General features: G+C 42.6%; 1 protein-coding gene across 2 annotated transcripts in view; it reads right to left on the reverse strand.

Annotated features, from left to right (window-relative positions):
* HMGCR (3-hydroxy-3-methylglutaryl-CoA reductase) overlaps positions 1–18518 on the reverse strand; it is a 94589-nt gene that overhangs the window by 41305 nt on the left and 34766 nt on the right. For both annotated transcript variants that reach the window (XM_069223756.1, XM_069223764.1), the window contains exons 6-13: positions 18358–18463; positions 17334–17440; positions 12951–13070; positions 11121–11278; positions 10272–10513; positions 9802–9971; positions 8352–8546; positions 7243–7401 (exon numbers count right to left, since the gene is read on the reverse strand). In XM_069223756.1, coding sequence (XP_069079857.1) covers positions 7243–7401; positions 8352–8546; positions 9802–9971; positions 10272–10513; positions 11121–11278; positions 12951–13070; positions 17334–17440; positions 18358–18463 — 1257 coding nt within the window. The remainder of the gene's footprint in view (positions 1–7242; positions 7402–8351; positions 8547–9801; positions 9972–10271; positions 10514–11120; positions 11279–12950; positions 13071–17333; positions 17441–18357; positions 18464–18518) is intronic.

Below are 18518 nucleotides of genomic sequence, written 5' to 3' on the forward strand. Positions count from 1 at the left end.
AGATGATACATATATAAATAGTTGAAGGTAACTTCCAAACTGCTACAGGCTCCCGGGGAGGCGGGTGGGCACATGCGAATCTACTGTGACTGATGCCACGAACAGATGTACACTGGGTAAGTGACATTTTCAGTTCGATGGCATCTGTCGCTGTAGATACGCATGTTTTGCATAGACTAGTAAGCAGTTATCTCCCCAAAAGCGGTGGATCAGCCTGTAGGAGTGGAAGTAGTCTGAAATAATGTTCTTAATACGGCTTGACCTACTGTGGCTTGTTGTGCGGATAACACGTCTACACAGTAGTGCTTGGTGAATGTGTGAGGCGTAGACCATGTGGCTGCCTTACATATTTCTTGCATTGGGATGTTTCCTAGAAAGGCCATGGTAGCACCTTTCTTTCTGGTTGAGTGTGCCCTTGGTGTAATGGGCAGCTGTCGTTTAGCTTTAAGGTAGCAGATTTGGATGCATTTAACTATCCATCTGGCTATACCTTGTTTTGATATTGGGTTTCCTGCATGAGGTTTTTGAAATGCAATAAATAGTTGTTTAGTCTTTCTGATGTTTTTTGTTCTGTCAATGTAATACATCAATGCTCTTTTGACATCTAATGTATGTAGTGCCCTTTCAGCTACGGTATCTGGCTGTGGAAAGAACACTGGAAGTTCCACTGTTTGATTTAGATGGAACGGTGAAATAACCTTTGGCAAAAATTTAGGATTGGTCCTTAGGACGACCTTATTCTTGTGTAGTTGTATAAAAGGTTCCTGTATTGTAAACGCCTGAATCTCGCTTACTCTTCTTAGGGAAGTAATGGCGATGAGAAATGCCACCTTCCAGGTTAGGAACTGTATTTTGCAGGAGTGCATGGGTTCAAAAGGTGGACCCATAAGTCTAGTTAGGACAACATTTAGGTTCCATGAAGGAACAGGTGGTGTTCTTGGTGGTATAATTCTCCTAAGGCCCTCCATGAATGCTTTAATGACTGGTATCTTATATAGGGAAGTTGAATAGGTAGTCTGCAGGTATGCAGATATTGCTGCAAGGTGTATTTTAATGGAAGAGAAAGCCAGGTTAGATTTTTGTAAGTGAAGCAAGTAACCCACTACATGTTCTGGAGTTGTGTGTAATGGTTGTATTTGATTAATATGGCAGTAGCAAACAAACCTCTTCCATTTACTTGCATAGCAGTGCCTGGTGGATGGCCTTCTGGCTTGTTTTATGACTTCCATACATTCTTGGGTAAGTTGTAAGTGCCCGAATTCTAGGATTTCAGGAGCCAGATTGCTAGATTCAGCGATGCTGGATCTGGGTGTCTGATCTTTTGGTTGTGCTGTGTCAACAGATCTGGCCTGTTGGGCAATTTGATGCAGGGTACTACTGATAGGTCTAGCAGCGTTGTGTACCAGGGTTGCCTTGCCAAAGTTGGTGCTATTAATATGAGTTTGAGTTTGTTTTGACTGAGTTTGTTTACCAGGTAAGGAAGGAGAGGGAGAGGAGGAAAAGCGTAAGCAAATATCCCTGACCAGTTCATCCATAGGGCATTGCCTTGGGACTGTTTGTGTGGGTATCTGGATGCGAAGTTTTGGCATTTTGCGTTCTCCTTTGTCGCAAACAAGTCTATCTGAGGTGTTCCCCAGAGTTTGAAATGAGTGTTCAGAATTTGGGGGTGAATTTCCCATTCGTGGACCTGTTGGTGATCTCGAGAGAGATTGTCTGCGAGTTGATTTTGGATCCCTGGTATAAATTGTGCTATTAGGCGAATTTGGTTGTGAATTGCCCAACGCCAAATCTTTTGTGCTAGCAGGCTTAACTGCGTGGAGTGAGTCCCCCCTTGCTTGTTTAGATAATACATTGTTGTCATATTGTCTGTTTTGACGAGAATGTATTTGTGAACTATTATTGGTTGGAAAGCTTTTAGTGCTTGAAAAACTGCTAGAAGTTCTAGGTGATTTATATGCAGTTTTGTTTGATGTACGTTCCATTGTCCTTGTATGCTGTGTTGATCGAGGTGTGCTCCCCACCCTGTCATGGAAGCATCTGTTGTTATTACGTATTGTGGCACTGGGTCTTGGAAAGGCCGCCCTTTGTTTAAATTTATGTTGTTCCACCACAGAAGCGAGAGATAAGTTTGGCGGTCTATTAACACCAGATCTAGAAGGTGACCCTGTGCTTGTGACCATTGTGATGCTAGGCACTGTTGTAAGGGCCTCATGTGCAGTCTTGCGTTTGGGACAATGGCTATGCATGAAGACATCATGCCTAGGAGTTGTAGTACCATCCTTGCTTGTATCCTTTGTGTTGGATACATGCGTTGTATGATGGTGTTGAAATTTCGAATTCTTTGTGGACTTGGAGTGGCTACTCCTTTTGATGTGTCTATTATGGCTCCCAGGTATTGTTGTACCTTGCGCGGCAGAATTTTGGATTTTGTGAAATTGACGGTGAACCCTAGTTTGAAGAGGGTTTGTATGATATGATTTGTGCACTCTATTAACGAATGGGCCTTGATTAGCCAGTCGTCTAGATATGGGAACACATGTATTTGCTGCCTTCTTATGTGTGCAGCGACTACCGCTAGACATTTGGTAAAGACTCTTGGTGCGGTTGTTAATCCGAAAGGCAGTACCTTGAATTGGTAATGTATTCCCTTGAATACAAACCTTAGGTATTTCCTGTGCGATGGGTGTATTGGTATATGGAAATAAGCATCCTTGAGGTCTAAAGTTGCCATGTAGTCGTGTAGTTTTAGCAATGGCAATACTTCTTGTAGTGTGACCATGTGAAAGTGGTCTGATTTGATGAAAGTGTTCACTACTCTGAGGTCTAGGATTGGTCTCAGCGTTTTGTCCTTCTTTGGTATCAGAAAGTACAGTGAGTAAACTCCTGTGTTTGGCACTAATTCGATTGCATTCTTTTGCAATAGAAGTGCAGGCACTATCTCCAGGAGATTGGAATGGTGTGTTGTCAAATTTTGTGCTTTTGGTGGTATGTTTGGAGGGAATTGTAGAAATTCTATGCAATAACCATGTTGGATAATTGCTAGAACCCAAGTGTCTGTAGTGATTTCCTCCCATGCTTTGTAATAATGACTTATTCTTCCCCCCACTGGTGTTGTGTGGAGGGGGTGAGTGACATGTGAGTCACTGTTTAGTAGTAGGGGTTTTGGGGCTCTGAAATCTTCCTCTATTTCTAGGGAATTGCCCTCCTCTATATTGTCCCCGAAAACCTCCTCTATACTGTCCCTGGTAACTGGACGGTGTTGCTTGTGAGGTGCTGGCTTGTGTGCTCTGACCCCGAAACCCCCCTCGAAAGGGTGTTTTACGGAATGTGCTGTAATTCCCTCTGCTCTGCGGGGAGTAGAGTGCGCCCATGGCTTTGGCAGTGTCCGTATCTTTTTTGAGTTTCTCAATCGCTGTGTCCACTTCTGGACCGAACAGTTCTTTTTCGTTAAAAGGCATATTGAGAACTGCTTGTTGAATCTCTGGTTTAAATCCAGACGTTCGGAGCCATGCATGCCTTCTGATAGTTACAGATGTATTAGTTGTCCGTGCAGCTGTATCTGCAGCGTCCATGGAGGAGCGGATCTGGTTGTTGGAAATGGTCTGTCCCTCCTCAACCACTTGTTTTGCCCTATTTTGTAAGTCCTTGGGCAGATGTTCAATGAGATGTTGCATCTCGTCCCAGTGGGCTCTGTCATAGCGCGCAAGTAGTGCCTGAGAGTTCGCGATGCGCCACTGGTTTGCAGCTTGTGCTGCGACTCTCTTACCAGCTGCATCGAACTTGCGGCTTTCTTTATCTGGGGGTGGTGCATCTCCAGATGTGTGAGAGTTGGCCCTTTTCCTAGCTGCTCCTACAACGACAGAGTCTGGTGGCAGCTGTGTAGTGATGAAAACCGGGTCTGTAGGAGGCGCCTTATACTTTTTTTCCACCCTTGGTGTGATTGCCCTACTTTTGACCGGCTCCTTAAAGATTTCTTTTGCGTGCCGGAGCATACCAGGGAGCATAGGCAGGCTTTGGTATGAGCTGTGGGTGGAGGAGAGTGTGTTGAATAAAAAATCATCCTCGACCTGTTCTGAGTGTAGGCTTACGTTGTGAAATTGTGCTGCTCTAGCCACCACTTGAGAATACGCGGTGCTGTCCTCTGGTGGAGATGGCTTCGTAGGGTATGCCTCCGGACTGTTATCTGACACTGGGGCGTCGTATAGGTCCCATGCGTCTTGATCTTGGTCACCCTGGCTTATGGTGGTGTGAGCTGGGGAGTGTGATGGAGTTCGTGCTGGTGAGACGTTAATCACGGGCGGAGGAGAGGGTGGTGGGGTAACTCTTTTCACCACTTTTGGTTGTGGTGTGTGTTCAGTTTGGAACTCCAACCTTCTCTTTCTTCTAATGGGGGGAAGGGTGCTTATTTTTCCTGTCCCCTGCTGTATGAAAATACGCTTTTGCGTATGGTCCACATCAGTTGATTGTAGCTCTTCCTCAAACCTATGCTTTTGCATTTGTGAGCTTAGCGAGTGCTCTTCTGTATAAGAGCCTGATGCTGGGTCGCTTGCAGTTTGTTTCGGCACCGAAACCCTGTCTGCGTGTTTTTTCGGCTCAGGAGGTGACTTTTTTCTTTTTCGGGGCCGAAACCTCTCGGCGTCGATCTTCTTTGGTGCCGCTGTCCCGGCGTCGAGCCGTGTCCACACCGGCATCTCGGTGTCGGGGCTTGTCTCCAGCACTTTCTCGGTCCCGAGAAGGCTGCGTGCCGGTGTCTCGACCGGAGTCGGACGATCTCGGCACTGTTTGGGCCTTTTTCGGTGCCGACGGTCGGTCACCAAATTTATGGGTGGAGCCATGGCCTGATGGCAGTGGCGTCCCCTGGGCCTTGTAAATCTTCCTCTGTGTGGTTTTCGACGTCTTACTCACGGTTTGTGTATCGTTGAATCCTTCGGAGTCCGATTCTTGGATCGAAAAGGATCCCTCCTCTTCTTGTTCCTCGAACTCCCGGTGGGGTGTCGGCACGGACGCCATCTGAAGTCTTCTGGCTCGACGGTCTCGGAGAGTTTTTCGGGACCGGAACGCACGACAGGCCTCGCAGGTGTCTTCGCTGTGCTCAGGTGACAGGCACAGGTTACAGACCAAGTGTTGGTCTGTATAGGGGTATTTATTGTGGCATTTGGGGCAGAAACAGAACGGGGTCCGTTCCATCGGCGTTCTTCAGCACGCGGTCAGGCCGATCAGGCCCCGACGGGGGATCGAAAAACTACCCCGAAGGGCACCGGAGCTCTTCGATCTTCGATGCGGTGTTGAATCTAACTACGCCGATCCCGAACGCAACAATACCGACGAAAATCTTCCGAAATTAGCTATCTTTCCGTTCCGAAACTCGGAGCGACAGGAACACGTCCGAACCCGATGGCGGAAAAAAAACAATCGAAGATGGAGTCGACGCCCATGCGCAATGGAGACAAAAGGAGGAGTCACTCGGTCCCGTGACTCGAAAGACTTCTTCGAAGAAAAACAACTTGTAACACTCCGGCCCAACACCAGATGGCGAGCTATTGCAAAACATGCGTATCTACAGCGACAGATGCCATCGAACATACAAGTTCGAACAGCATTATTTTTTGGAAACACATTACCTCAACTGCAGAGAGTTCCACTCTGTAAACAGGCAGCCAAAGGGTTTGTGCTGCAGAGGGTTGGGCCTACTTGTCCCAAGGACAAAGTAAACATAAAAACTTGTTGCCCTTGACCCCAAACAAGATGTCCCGGGCGTCGGGCGATAGGAATTCCACATCCCTGCCAGGCCATATCTGTATGGTTGCAGTTCCTCTATGGACCATATACAGACCCAAGAAAATATTGGCCTCAATCTGGCCTCAATCTAGCCACCTCTGAGACAGACTTGGATACCGGGGTTCCTCTTGGTGATTCTGAGGATGGCTGCAGCCCAGAGGTTTATCAATAGTGAGTTCTTGGAGATCTGTGTGGCCCATGATTCAGTCAGACAAACGGATCCCACAGTTACTCAAATCCCTTAATTCTCTCCAAGGCTTCCCTTCCCTAACTTATGGCTCCTCTAGCCCTCTTCCCTTCACAATAAGCCACCCAGATGGCTTAATACATTAATTTCAAGACCCTATAACTGACAGAACAGGTTAAATCTATTGACAAGTATTTGCACGCCAAACTTTATCTTAGAAAGTAAAAGAGTGTTGTCTGCAAAAAAAAAAAAAAAGGTCTGGAAACCTCTAGCCTGCTAGAGTCGAAGAATTGATCACAATCTATCAGGAACTCTACACAGCTATCAATGTATAAAAGTAAAAGGGTTGGGTCCAAAATACAGTCCTTCTACACTCCCTTTCCGATGGCAATTTTTCAGTGTTAATTCGCTGCAAGGGCCCCTACAAACCCTTGCAAAATTACCCTCATGGAAGAACACAATAATATTATGCAAGTTGCAGGGTATCCCAACCCAAACATGTCCTTCACAGGATTAAATCAAGAGAGGTTCAAAGGCCAATAAACGCAACAGAGTGCCCCCCCACCACCATCCACAGTTTTCTGCTCGGCCATCAGGAAGCAAAAACCCTGGTCAACTGTGACAGTCTTAGAGGTCTAAATCCGGCCTCCAGGTGGGAGGGGATCTGGTTCCATTCCAATCCCTTCCCCAAGACGTGCTTGCAAAAATACCTTTTGGAAGTTATCTAAGAGATTAATTAGTCAGAAGTTTGGGACTTCCTTTCAGAAAAAAAATGAACGATTTCACCCCCTTTCCACTTAGCAAACACCACAGACTGGCTGCAATTGTGTTAGAAACCACACTAATAGAAGGCATACATATATTTAAGTCAGATCTAAAAAGATCAGGCAGGACTATTAAAAACTTATAAACCCTAAAAAAAATGACAAAAGAAAAATAACAAAAGTGCGTGTGTGCGGGGTGCTGCCTTTAAGTATGCAGCGCCAATACATTCAGTTTGCCTGGCTATGCAGATCACAAATGCAGCGGTGGAAGAGGATAACCTGTGGGATGGACCCCGATACGAAGGAAACGCAGTTCATATCCTGCCTACTTGTACCTTTGACAGTTGTGGTGCAGGTCACACAGCAGTATCGTTTCAACACACTGGAAATAGAGAACTTGATAATAACAAATAAATCAAAGATTAGAACAAAGTCACCCCGACTAAGTACCAATTAAAATCATATAGATTAATTTTAGAAAAGTAATTCGGATTGGCCCACCAAACCACTTACCGCTATTGCCCTGCAGCCACGGTTTGTGCTTGCCACGAGGCATCCTTCAGTTGTTGCCATAGGCACTTGGAATTCTTTCCTATCCAAGATAAGGGGCCCTGCAACGCCAACTGGGATGGGCATGTAGCCAATCACGTTCTCACAGCAAGCTCCCATTACCTGAAAATAGCACATGCAAAATATGTGAAATACTAGCAACGCAAGATACAACACAGACGAATCCTAACTTCCTATGCAGTTGTCGATGGTACGGGGAAATTCTATCAACCGACCCCACTGAAAAATACCCCTTTTATTTTAGTTCCTTTCTTAAAGTCGAACCTAAACTTGCAAGGATTTTATGTCATGACCATGTTCCAAACCTTTGTGTGAAATCTTTGAAACTAAAGTATCTGCAATGTGGTGTATACATCAAGAAGAATGATTTGTTTTTTATTAGCATCATAGTGGGAGTTTAGATCTCTAATTTACTTCCGACATGAAGGAGGTTATTCTGTAAACATGCTTTGCATGGTTACTCACACACTCCAAAGACAAGAACCCTACCTGGAATGATGCTGTGCGGTACTAATCACTAGTAATTCCTTTCCGTTACACAGTGAACTAGAATAGCTCCAAAACAAAAGGCTTGTTCTCTGCTGGTATTGCTGTGTCACTACCACTAGTGTGGCTCTGGAACTCTTTGTGAACTTGTTCAATTTTTGCTACAATTTGGAGTTTGCAAGGAGTACTTTGTCAGAAAAAAGAGCATGTGGGCACAGTTGCTTTGTCTATTTTGATGCAAGCCTGAGCTTATGCACGGGGCTGGTAGGATTAATGGTTGCAGTGTTGCCTAAACTGGCAAGTGTTGGTGATGGAGAGAGCGGTGCCCCGATCTGGTAACTGACTCACAACTATATGTCTGTGCAGTTAAGAAAGGGAGTGAGGTACTGACAGCTTTAACTTGGCCGGGTGCATATGAAACTGGTACTCCAAATCCTAGTACAGGTGGATTAGCAGAAATATTTCACAAATTCCAGGATACCTATGTCCAAAGGATACAAAATGGACTATACTTGCAGATACGGTATGCCACTAGCCTCAGATTATATTAAAGGTCAAACACTCACCAGAGAATAATTGTAGTTCTTGTAGGGAAGATGCTGGAGAGCTGTAGGTTCTGCCAACATCGGGGACAGCATTTTCCTGCGTATGGACACACCACGTTCCGGAGATTCCATTGAACTTTCCAATTTATATGCAGGTATGTACTTTGCCTGCACAAGTTTAATAACCTCTTCATCACTTAAGGACTTTGCACCTTCCTGTATGTAAAATATATGAATCATTTTATTAGTTGCACTGTCCAGCTTAAACTCCTATAAGAACAGCCACAAAATGTGTACAGTTGAAACTATGCAAAAAGTATAACCAAAGGCACCTTATTTTCCTTTCTGTTAGGTGCGCAGAATTGCTGAACTCAGACCCAAATTTTAAGACACAGCTGGCAATATTTGCTACCAGATAAAACAATTAAAAATGATTTGCTTCAACCGCGGTTTCATATTTTACACATGAAAATTTCAAATTGTTTCCCTAATCTACAAAATTACTAACAGTGCATATCGTTGGCATGCAAAGGAACGAATTGCCTTCAAAACGTTTCAATGTATGTTTTTCTTAATTAAACATTTGCAGATTCTAGGTACTGTGGAACATGCTCAAGTGGAAGATTAAGCAATTAGAAAACTTCAACGTAAAATGTTTTCGTTTTTGATTTAATGAAGAATGTTTTCTATAAAGCCTTCCTTTCCCAAGTACCTAGTGTGAAGGGAAAACTAGAAATAATGTTGTACTTTCCAACACTTACAGCATCACTTATGACTGAATCATTCATTTCAAAGTATGGAAAAGCAGATAAGCATAGAAAAGGCACTAAAAAGGTTTGTGAATACTAACAAAAGTTAAGACTGCGTAGATGTTCACCTCCTTTGCAGTGCACTATTTTACCTGCCTCCCAGACAAATATTCTTCTAGCCGCCATGTATGGATGTGTAAAATCCTCAGGGATACCAGGATGTGCATAACGCCTCTGGAAGCAATTCCCTATTTTTGAACCAGTCTTACAAACATATTTAGATTTTTCCATAAGCGAGTCTAAATTATGCACAGAAAAAGCATGGAATTGGCCCTTCGGATCTTTGCAGTACAATATTTGCTTTACCTCATGTCAAACAAAGGTTCTGGAAGATGTTTTGTTTGGCTGCAGACACTGCAGGAGTGAAAAGTGAAATTGCCACATTTACTGAAGTGTACTGCTGTCAAATGCAGAGTCCGCTGTAACCTGGAAATATTCGTGAACCCAACTCTTCATTTCAAGCCCAAATTGAAAGTTCAACTCCCACCCCCCAAAAGAAATAAAGAAATCAATCAAGTTCAAAATGTTGGACACTTTTGCGTTCGTCCATTAGGTAAGTCCATGTGAACCGGCCTCTACAAATAATCAGAATGTGGTTTATGGCCGCTTAATAAAATTAGATTGTTTTGCATCTCCACAACGAATGTACCAAGCTGTCATACCTGTGGATTCCGCAGTATTTGGACACATTCTTCAATAGACCGTGGCTCACTTGGCAATTCAGGGTGAAACTGCTTTTCAGAATTCTCTGGTGGTTCCTGGTCATTAAGCTCACCAACCACGAACTTGGCCTTGGCAGTATTCACAATAGGTAAAGGCTTTATAACTTCACCTGTTGAAACAACAGCGTCAATACAAGAAGAGTACTGGGAAAATAAACACACTGTACGTCATAAGAGTAGCTTCAGAGGGCCCTAAGTCTTCCCACAGTTTGACTCGTTGATCATACATTGAAATAGCATTCATTGAGCACATTTTTGACACTTACTTTTCTTCCCCATTTAGATAAGACTAAGGCAAACAAGTCTATCAAACATACAGCTCTGTGCTGATGAGATAATGGAGCAAACAATTGGCATTAAACAATAGCCATGGAATTTGGTTTGCTTTAAACTCTTTAAAAAGAACTTACTTCTTCCTTCACTGGACACCAGATTATCCACTGCAACAGTAGATGTATTATTCTGTTCAAGTTTTGGCTCTTTCATGCAGCAGGTCTCTGGGGTCTTCTTCCGCATAGCAGTGTGAGAGCTCATAGGATTCTTCAACGAAAGTGTGGATTCAGTCTCCGTCTGTTCGAAGAAGATGTACTTAACAGCAAGGAGAAGAGCTAATCCAAGAGTAATGACTTGTTCAACGTCCATGCTCCCCATTCTACAGAAGCAAAACGTATATATTTAGCATGTACTTCCGTTCACACCACATAACTGCACAGTTCATAATTATACACATATTGTAAGCAACATTATCAACGGAAGTATGGCTGAACATTAGGAAAACTGCAAGTGATAGCGTTCGTACAAATAGCTCAACAAGGTTATATGGGCGATGGTGACCGTTTTGAGACGGTATGCATGTTTACATGGGAGCAAGTGTACAGAAGGAACAAGACATTCAAAAACTATCCTTTAGCTTTATTACGCCCTCAAAGGAAAAGATAAGCACATTCTTGTGGCCTAGTAGAACCTAGCTAACAAGATGGTAATTCATGGTATATCTTGGTTACTGAAGTAGCCCATTAGCATTTGAGGGCAACATGTTTGAGTCATTAAATGTATGTTCTATATAATGAACAAATCTTCTTGAGCCCCCCCCCAGCCCCCCTTTGCAAAGTACATGCTCACCCACCCCGCACCGCAGGGGCCAATGTTTTGCCACAGTTGAGACTCCCCCTGAGTCTATAAGGGAAAACACATAGCACCAACTGTATGTTCCTAAAACTCAGTTGTTTAACAGTCTGCAACAATAAATATCAACTTACCTGGAAAGATAAAATTGCCAGAGGGGCACGCTGGGCTCAATTCTTTTGGGCACATTTTCATCTAGTTCCATGAGCATTTTAGGACCAACTGTGCCGTTCTGAGAGGAGGGTTCAGTAATCCAGCGATTGTGCGCATGAACAAGAACCAAGCCTAGAGACTTAAAAACGGAAAGACATTGTTAAAACCTTTCACGTAGGACATCGCTGGTTAGTGCATTAGCTATTCTGAACAGGCAGGAGGCTCACAATTAACTCTAATGAACTCATAAAGGTAGTTCAGAATACATATTCAGGTTTCAATATAATTAAAATTATAGCACAGAAAATACATAGGTAAGGGACGCCAGAGTGTACTGGTCATTATTATAAGAACTAAAATGAAGGCTATAATGTACAGTGTTTCCATTACTGATGCAATGCAATCCACAGAATGATGCACAGGAATAACAAGGAGAATGAACAATGTTTCCAAGTGGGATGAATTTCTGAAAACTAGTGTCCAATTCATGGGGGGAGGGGTGAGCCATGCAAACACACCAGAAAGCCTCACTCTTGTAACCTTAAGGAATGTTCCCAACAATTAAAACCTGAACACCTTAGAACTGCAATACTTAACGTGTGGACACTTGGCAGTCCGTGACAGTGTTGAAACATAAATACTATTAGTAGATTAAAAAGTAAATACATAAAAAAATAAAATGTAAAACGCTCTGTAAATACAAAGGGATTTAAAATTGGAGGCTAAAGTTGATTTGTTGGAGCAATGCAAGTACAGCAAGCAGTAGTGTGGACAATTGTGCTCAGGCAAAAAGAGCTTGCATAAAGATAAGAGCATAGAAGACAAAGTTATATGCAAGAGCCTGGTATATCACTTTGCCCTTTAAAAATAAAAGCACAGTCTGAAATGTTCAATTTTCCCATTAAAATGTCAATACTTGTTTGTGCGTTAAAGAAAATATTTTATTATTTGTGTATTTGTTTGATGTATAGTTTTGAGTGTTTTCTTAAGCTTTACGTCGCAGTAATTGTTTAGGTGATGGCGGCCCCCGGCTTCCAATAGTGATTTAGAGGGGGGGGGGGGGGGGGGGAGGGACCACAGAGGTGAAAAGGTAACAAACTGGCACATTTTCAGAGAGGCTGTCTACACTTTTACCTATAAATTATATTTTCAAAGTTCTCAACTTCTTTGTGAAATATTTTATTGAGCATGTGCATCATCATTTTAGTCTTACAAACTCTGCTGGTGATCAGTTAATCATTACAGATTTGCTGATTTAATCCCTGCTGCTGAATCACCACACAGCCCTAAGAAAACCCTGCAAAGGTGGGTCTTCAGGTACCCACCGGAGTAGACATTTGATTTTGGCGCAGTATTTACAGAAGCCACTGCTATGCTTTTGGATGCAGCATGAGGAGAAGCAACAGACGTTTCAACGTGGAACAATGCTGAAACGTGAACTATTCTAAAACGTTTCTGAAACCCCTGGTAGAAAGTAACCCTTGTTGATGCAGTCTTTGTCCTGTCAGGTGCTTACTAGCATGTCACGAGTAAACTCGTGAGCTCCCAAGTATACCGTGTCATTTTTTGTAATTTCTTGCACAATTTATGCAACTTTGTTTCACATTCTGAGCATGAAAGGTCGGTGAACTGAAAGTGCTTAATTAATCAAAATCCATGTTAAAATGAAAAAAAGCTACGCAAAAAGTAATGTTTCGGTCTCTTAAACTTTAGGCACTAACCCATCTCCAAGAAACATGGATGAGCAGCATATATGAACTGGGCACTGTGTGACGGTATTACATATCTACATGCCTCCTCCAGTCTCTCACCATAATCATTTTGACCCTTTGGGTGACTGGGTTTGGTTTGTTATCCTCTTCTTCCTCAAGAACACGGGCAAAATGACTCAGCTGCCAGATAGGTCGGCCTTCGCGGCTTTCCCTGGATAGCTGCAAAACAAAAATTCAATCAAACAGGTTACTACAAAATATAGTGAAATTAATACAGAACGATCCGGAGATAGCTAGCAACATGTGCCACATGAAGGAAAGAAAGCTCTGCGAGTCAAGGTACAATCCAGCTTTGGTCACAAAGTCGCAATTGTGGCAAAGCTACAACATTGAGGCCCCTACTTATACTTTTTGCACCGCATGTGCGTCATTTTTTGACACAAAAATGGCGCAAACTAACAAAATACATTTATAATTGTAAGGGAATATTTATACTCTGTCTGCGCCGAATGTGCGTCAAAAATTGAGGCACATTCAGCGCAAACCTTGCCCCATATTTATACAATGATGCCAGACACCGTGAACGTCAAAATCCCTCCGTGAGCGTCATTTTCTGGATGCGGGAAACCGCCTTGCGTTAATGACATGCAAGGTTGGCGTTCCCGTCCAAAATATGACTAAGGCATGTGCGCCTTATTTATACTCCCGTGTCATTTTGACGCACAGAAGGGGCCGGGCCTTAAAAAACGGCACACAGCCTGATGTGCGCCGTTTTTTAACGCCTGGGTGAGGGCAGGCATTAAGGCACATGGGGGCCCACTTCCATGGTCTCTGACCATGGAAACAGTCCACAGGTGCCCTCCCCTGCCCCCAGGGACACCCCCTGCCACCCTCGCCCACCCCTGGAGGACACCCATGGATGGGGGGGGGGGACCCATCCCATGTAGGTACATGTAAGTTGGGGTAAGTATAATTTTTTTTCTTCTTTAAAGTGGCATGAGGGGCCTAACTTGGGCCCCCATACATGCCACTGCGCCCAATGGCCATGCCCAGAGGACAAAAGTTCCCTGGGCATGGCCATTGGGCAAGGGGGCATGACTCCTGCCTTTGCTAAGACAGGAGTCATTTCAATGGGGGTTGTGCGTCAAAAAATGGCGCAAGTCTGGTTTGAGCCATGATTTTTTTACCCAAACCTGACTTGCACCATTTTTTGACGCACAACCCCCATTTTTCCCTACGCCGGCACGGCCTGGTTCGAGTCATTTTTGAAATGTTTTTTTACTCTGACCAGCCCGCAGCACCGGCTAACGTCAATCCTTAAATAAAGCGCCCGCCTGGTGCGTAGGAATGGCATTAGCCGCTAGTGAATTTTTTTACACAAACCAGCGCCGGCGTTGGTTTGCGTCAAAAAGTATAAATATGAGCCTAAGTTTGTGCTGCATTTGCGTTAAAAATTACGCGAATGCGGCGCAAAAAAAACCAACAAAAAACAGAGTATAAATATGGGCCTAAGTGCTTAAAGAACAGATCATGTTGTGCTATCATTTCCTAGTTTATGTCTGCTTGAGCATGATCACGAAATAGCAAATGGATGTAACATTTATATTAATAATTATTACTATGGTTTACTACTCTGGGGGTTAGATTCCCTGAAGTATTTCTACACTGTACAAGTGTGGAAACATAACCAAAGGTTGCAGGTAGATTTATTATTTAAACATGGTAGAAAGAACATCATACATGCAGAAAATAAGAATAATAAATATAATAGGATATGAGTTTTATGCAGGTATCTCTTTTTTGCTATAAATTGAGAAAAGTCCACAAGACTTTTCAGGAGTGCTGCACATGTAACCATGACAACCAGTGGTCCGTTTATTTAATAGGACATTTAAGGAATTATCGAAAGCTGCTTATACAGTGGGTCTGATCATCAGGATTGAGACAGGAAAAACATGAATATTTGGTCTTTCTTAAAGGGAAGCTGGAGTGTGTAGCTGGAGGAGCTATGCAAGTGTACAGGACGAACAGACTGAGACAAAGGTAATCGGGACAAATAATGGAAGAGCCAATGGAGGAGAGATGGTCAGGAGGTAAACAGGGTTAAGAGACCGGCTGAGAGAAAAGTGGGTGACCCAGGCTTATCATAATGCCTCAATAGAAAACCCTACTTCTAGAGCTATGAGTGAAGAGGCTGAGGCATGGCTCCTGTTAGAGAGCATGTTAAGAAAGCAAAAGGTTCTAATACGCATGAAAGAAATGGGGGCAAAGCACACTGTCGGGATAGGGTTCCTACCAATGGAAAGTGGGGCAGGTGTGAACTGCTGCAGTGAATGTCATCACGCGATAAAGAGTGAGGGTGAGGTCACTGATCATGCATGTGGGGTTAGAGTTGCCATCCTCTCACCCCTTTGCAACGTGGGCAGTGAGACCTTGCACATGAAAATGTTAGCTGTTTGCGAGGTATTAGCAAAGGGGATTCAAAAGTGGTCCAAGCATTGCATAGTCTTCAAGGAGGTAGCTTCTCCCTCTCAATACCTTACTCTAACATGTCAGGCTCTTGTGTTGATCCCAAATGCGTTTTTAAGGTTCGAGTGTCTGGAAGCTTTAACCACTATAAAAATAGTTTGTAGACAATTATACCCATGGGTACGCAAACTGCTTCAACTATGTACAGTGTTTTACATATAGACAAATAGGTGCCATAAGAAGTAGTACGGTTATAGAAAATAGAAATACTGGTAGGGGTGACTCGCTGTGAAGACATAGTTAAGTGTTTGATACTATACCTAGTAGTCCTTTAACCTATGTGGCCTAACCTTAATCTTGAGACGTCTCAGCTCAGTCTGTTGAGGAACAAGAGTGACGGGAAATTATAAGAGCGTGGTATAGAGAGGAGAAGGAAGATTTCTATGTGCTAGACCCAAGGAAAAGATGTGGAGTTGAAATTTACAAACCTGGCCCCTGGACTGAACAGTAGGGCATCCTGGAAGCAGGGGCATAAATAAATAAGTACTTCATTAACAGGTGCCTTTTTCAGACTATTGGCACAAAGCCTGAAGAGGGGCTAGACAGTGCAGATTTTACTTTAAACAGAGAGAATTCTAGATAGACATTGTTTTTACTCTAAAATATTCTCTTTCTTCCAGAGATTTGTGAAGCTTCTTAAATATAATGATGTGTTAGGTTTCAGAAACTTCTAAAATATGCAAGCTAATCTGAAAAGTCTAAAAAAGGTAGCAAGTGGCTTATTCTATTTAGGACAGCAAAGAAGAAACAAGACAAATACTGTGCGATTTAGCAAACATTTTTAACGGTACACGTATGGTAAATACACACGCGTAGTTTCTATTCAGTTAATGCCAGGAGGACAGGAAAATGACTGATATGCTGCTGCTGTTTTTACTGTTTGGTCAGAAGAGCACCTAGCCTTATGCAATGATGAGATGATGAGATGATGAGATGATGAAAGTACCCTACTCTCCAAGCTTCTTTTAAAGCAATAATACTCAGAAGCTCATCTCTATATATATGGAATGATGTACAAACGAGAGGAATCAAGAAATTAAAAACAACGACGCAGCCTATGGCACACATGTCCTGACGGAGATAAGCCAAAACGAGCAACGTTTACAAGTTTGCACCATAATGAGTGAAAAACATACTTAAACTGAGTGGGGACCGGACTGGAAATAGTAAATTAGTCACTCCTTGATACAAGCCCTATATTACCCACATTCGCATGCAACAATAAGAAGTATAAGTTCCTTACAGGCTCCCTTTAATCATGAATACTGTAGCTAACAACAGGTTCCCAACTATCTGAAATATTACCTCAACCCACCCGAGTGTTAAAAAAAAAAAAAAAGAGAGAAGTTTAATCGAGGAATGAGCACAAGATGGTGCCAAAAACACCACAGTGGCACGGTCGCCAAGTCATTGCCAACGAGAAGACTCAACTCTATAAAAGTGTTCCGGATGTTCATGGAGTCTGTTCCATTTACCAATGCTAGAAATAGAGGTAACCACGTTCTACAAGCAGTTCTTTTCTTATCTATTGCTGGGATTAAACTTATCAAAATTCAATTCAAATCTGGATATATTCTACGACATGGGGAGCGAGTGCTGCAAAAATCAAGCATTATACGAAAGCAAAAACTATAACATATGATGTTAAAGTTTCAATAAATAGTTTTCAGTAAAAGAAACAGCATTTACACAATCACCTTTTATTTCTGTGTCAAGTAAGTGCAAGTGTAAATTAATAACTACAGTGCCCCTATGACCTTCAGTCATCCCCCTTGATGCAGCAGGGGGTTCAGACCATACACTTAATACCAAAAGAGTGCAAGTGACAACAATAATCCATTTTCAGCGTATCGACAAATAAAATAACAAATATAACAAAGTTATTGTGTTGCTGTAATGATGATAAAACAAAACCATAATCTGATGTTTACTGAAAAAGAAATAATATCTTACCTCCAAAACCAAGGACACACAAGCTGGGAAGAAGGTCATGAAGACAAAGTAATTGGCCAGGACTGACATGCAGCCAAAGCAACACATGATTTCAAGCTGTCTCACTCCTGCCCGGGAATGAAATACAAAGTTACTTATTGAGAAATATGTTTAAAGATCTTTAATTTCAAAACTATGAATGATCACCTAAGTCAGAAACTGGAAATCTGCAGCTAGGTACATCATTTCATTGCTTCACTACGAGGTTACTACTATCTAAACCCATGTACATATATGGACAGGCTTAAATTTGTGCATTTGTATGTTTTCAACCCTTTCAGGTATAGCATGCGAAATAAACACTATTTGAAAAAGGTCAAAGCTAAGAAATTAGTAAAAGGTTCTTCCTTATTTGAGAGTGTTGTAGTTCAGAAGAAAGTTTAACCTCAGGCTACAAGAAAGGTCCCGCTAAGATCTGGAAGGTAGACTGTGCAAATAGAAAACAAATTTATTTAATTCCTATATTCTTTATAATGAGAATGTTGGAGCCTTTGGTACGTAAGGTCACAATACCAAACTTTAGAACTGATTGTGATAAACTATGAGTAACTCTGTCATTTACTGAGCCTGACCAATTTATTTTTTCAAACGGAGATTAGCATTGCTTAAAAAGTTTAAAACCAGCGGAGCTTATTCACAAAAACATTTACGAGTACAGGAAATAGTACCAGAGGAGTACTTCCCTCCGCCCCTCCCCCACCAAATACTCTTAAATGCCTGTGATATCTATGCAATGAAGTGGTGGAAAGGACAAGAACAGCTTGGTTTATTTTTGCTTACTGGAATTTCATTTCTCATAAAGCCTAAGGCTAATCGGAGTGCTTTTGTTTTATCTAGCAGACGATGGAAACAGCTCTAGTTGTTGGATTTTCTCAGTTACACTCTCCAGCAGTGTGTTTAACAGAAGAGCCACCTGTACAGGCTCAGTGCAACCAATGCAAAAATGTTCATCAGACAAGATTGGTAGAAATAAACGTCTTCTTACCAGACATTGTACCAACTCCAATAACAAGGCATTCAACAAGCGCATCTAGAGTGAACGTGGGTCCAAGGATGGCCATACCACGTGCAATGTTGTGTCTTACTTCATCCTAAATGGAAAAAAAGCTCAGCCATTACACTAAATTAAGATAAAGCTAATTTTTT

Source organism: Pleurodeles waltl, chromosome 1_1 (assembly GCF_031143425.1).
Source record: "Pleurodeles waltl isolate 20211129_DDA chromosome 1_1, aPleWal1.hap1.20221129, whole genome shotgun sequence".
Classification (NCBI taxonomy): domain Eukaryota; kingdom Metazoa; phylum Chordata; class Amphibia; order Caudata; family Salamandridae; genus Pleurodeles; species Pleurodeles waltl.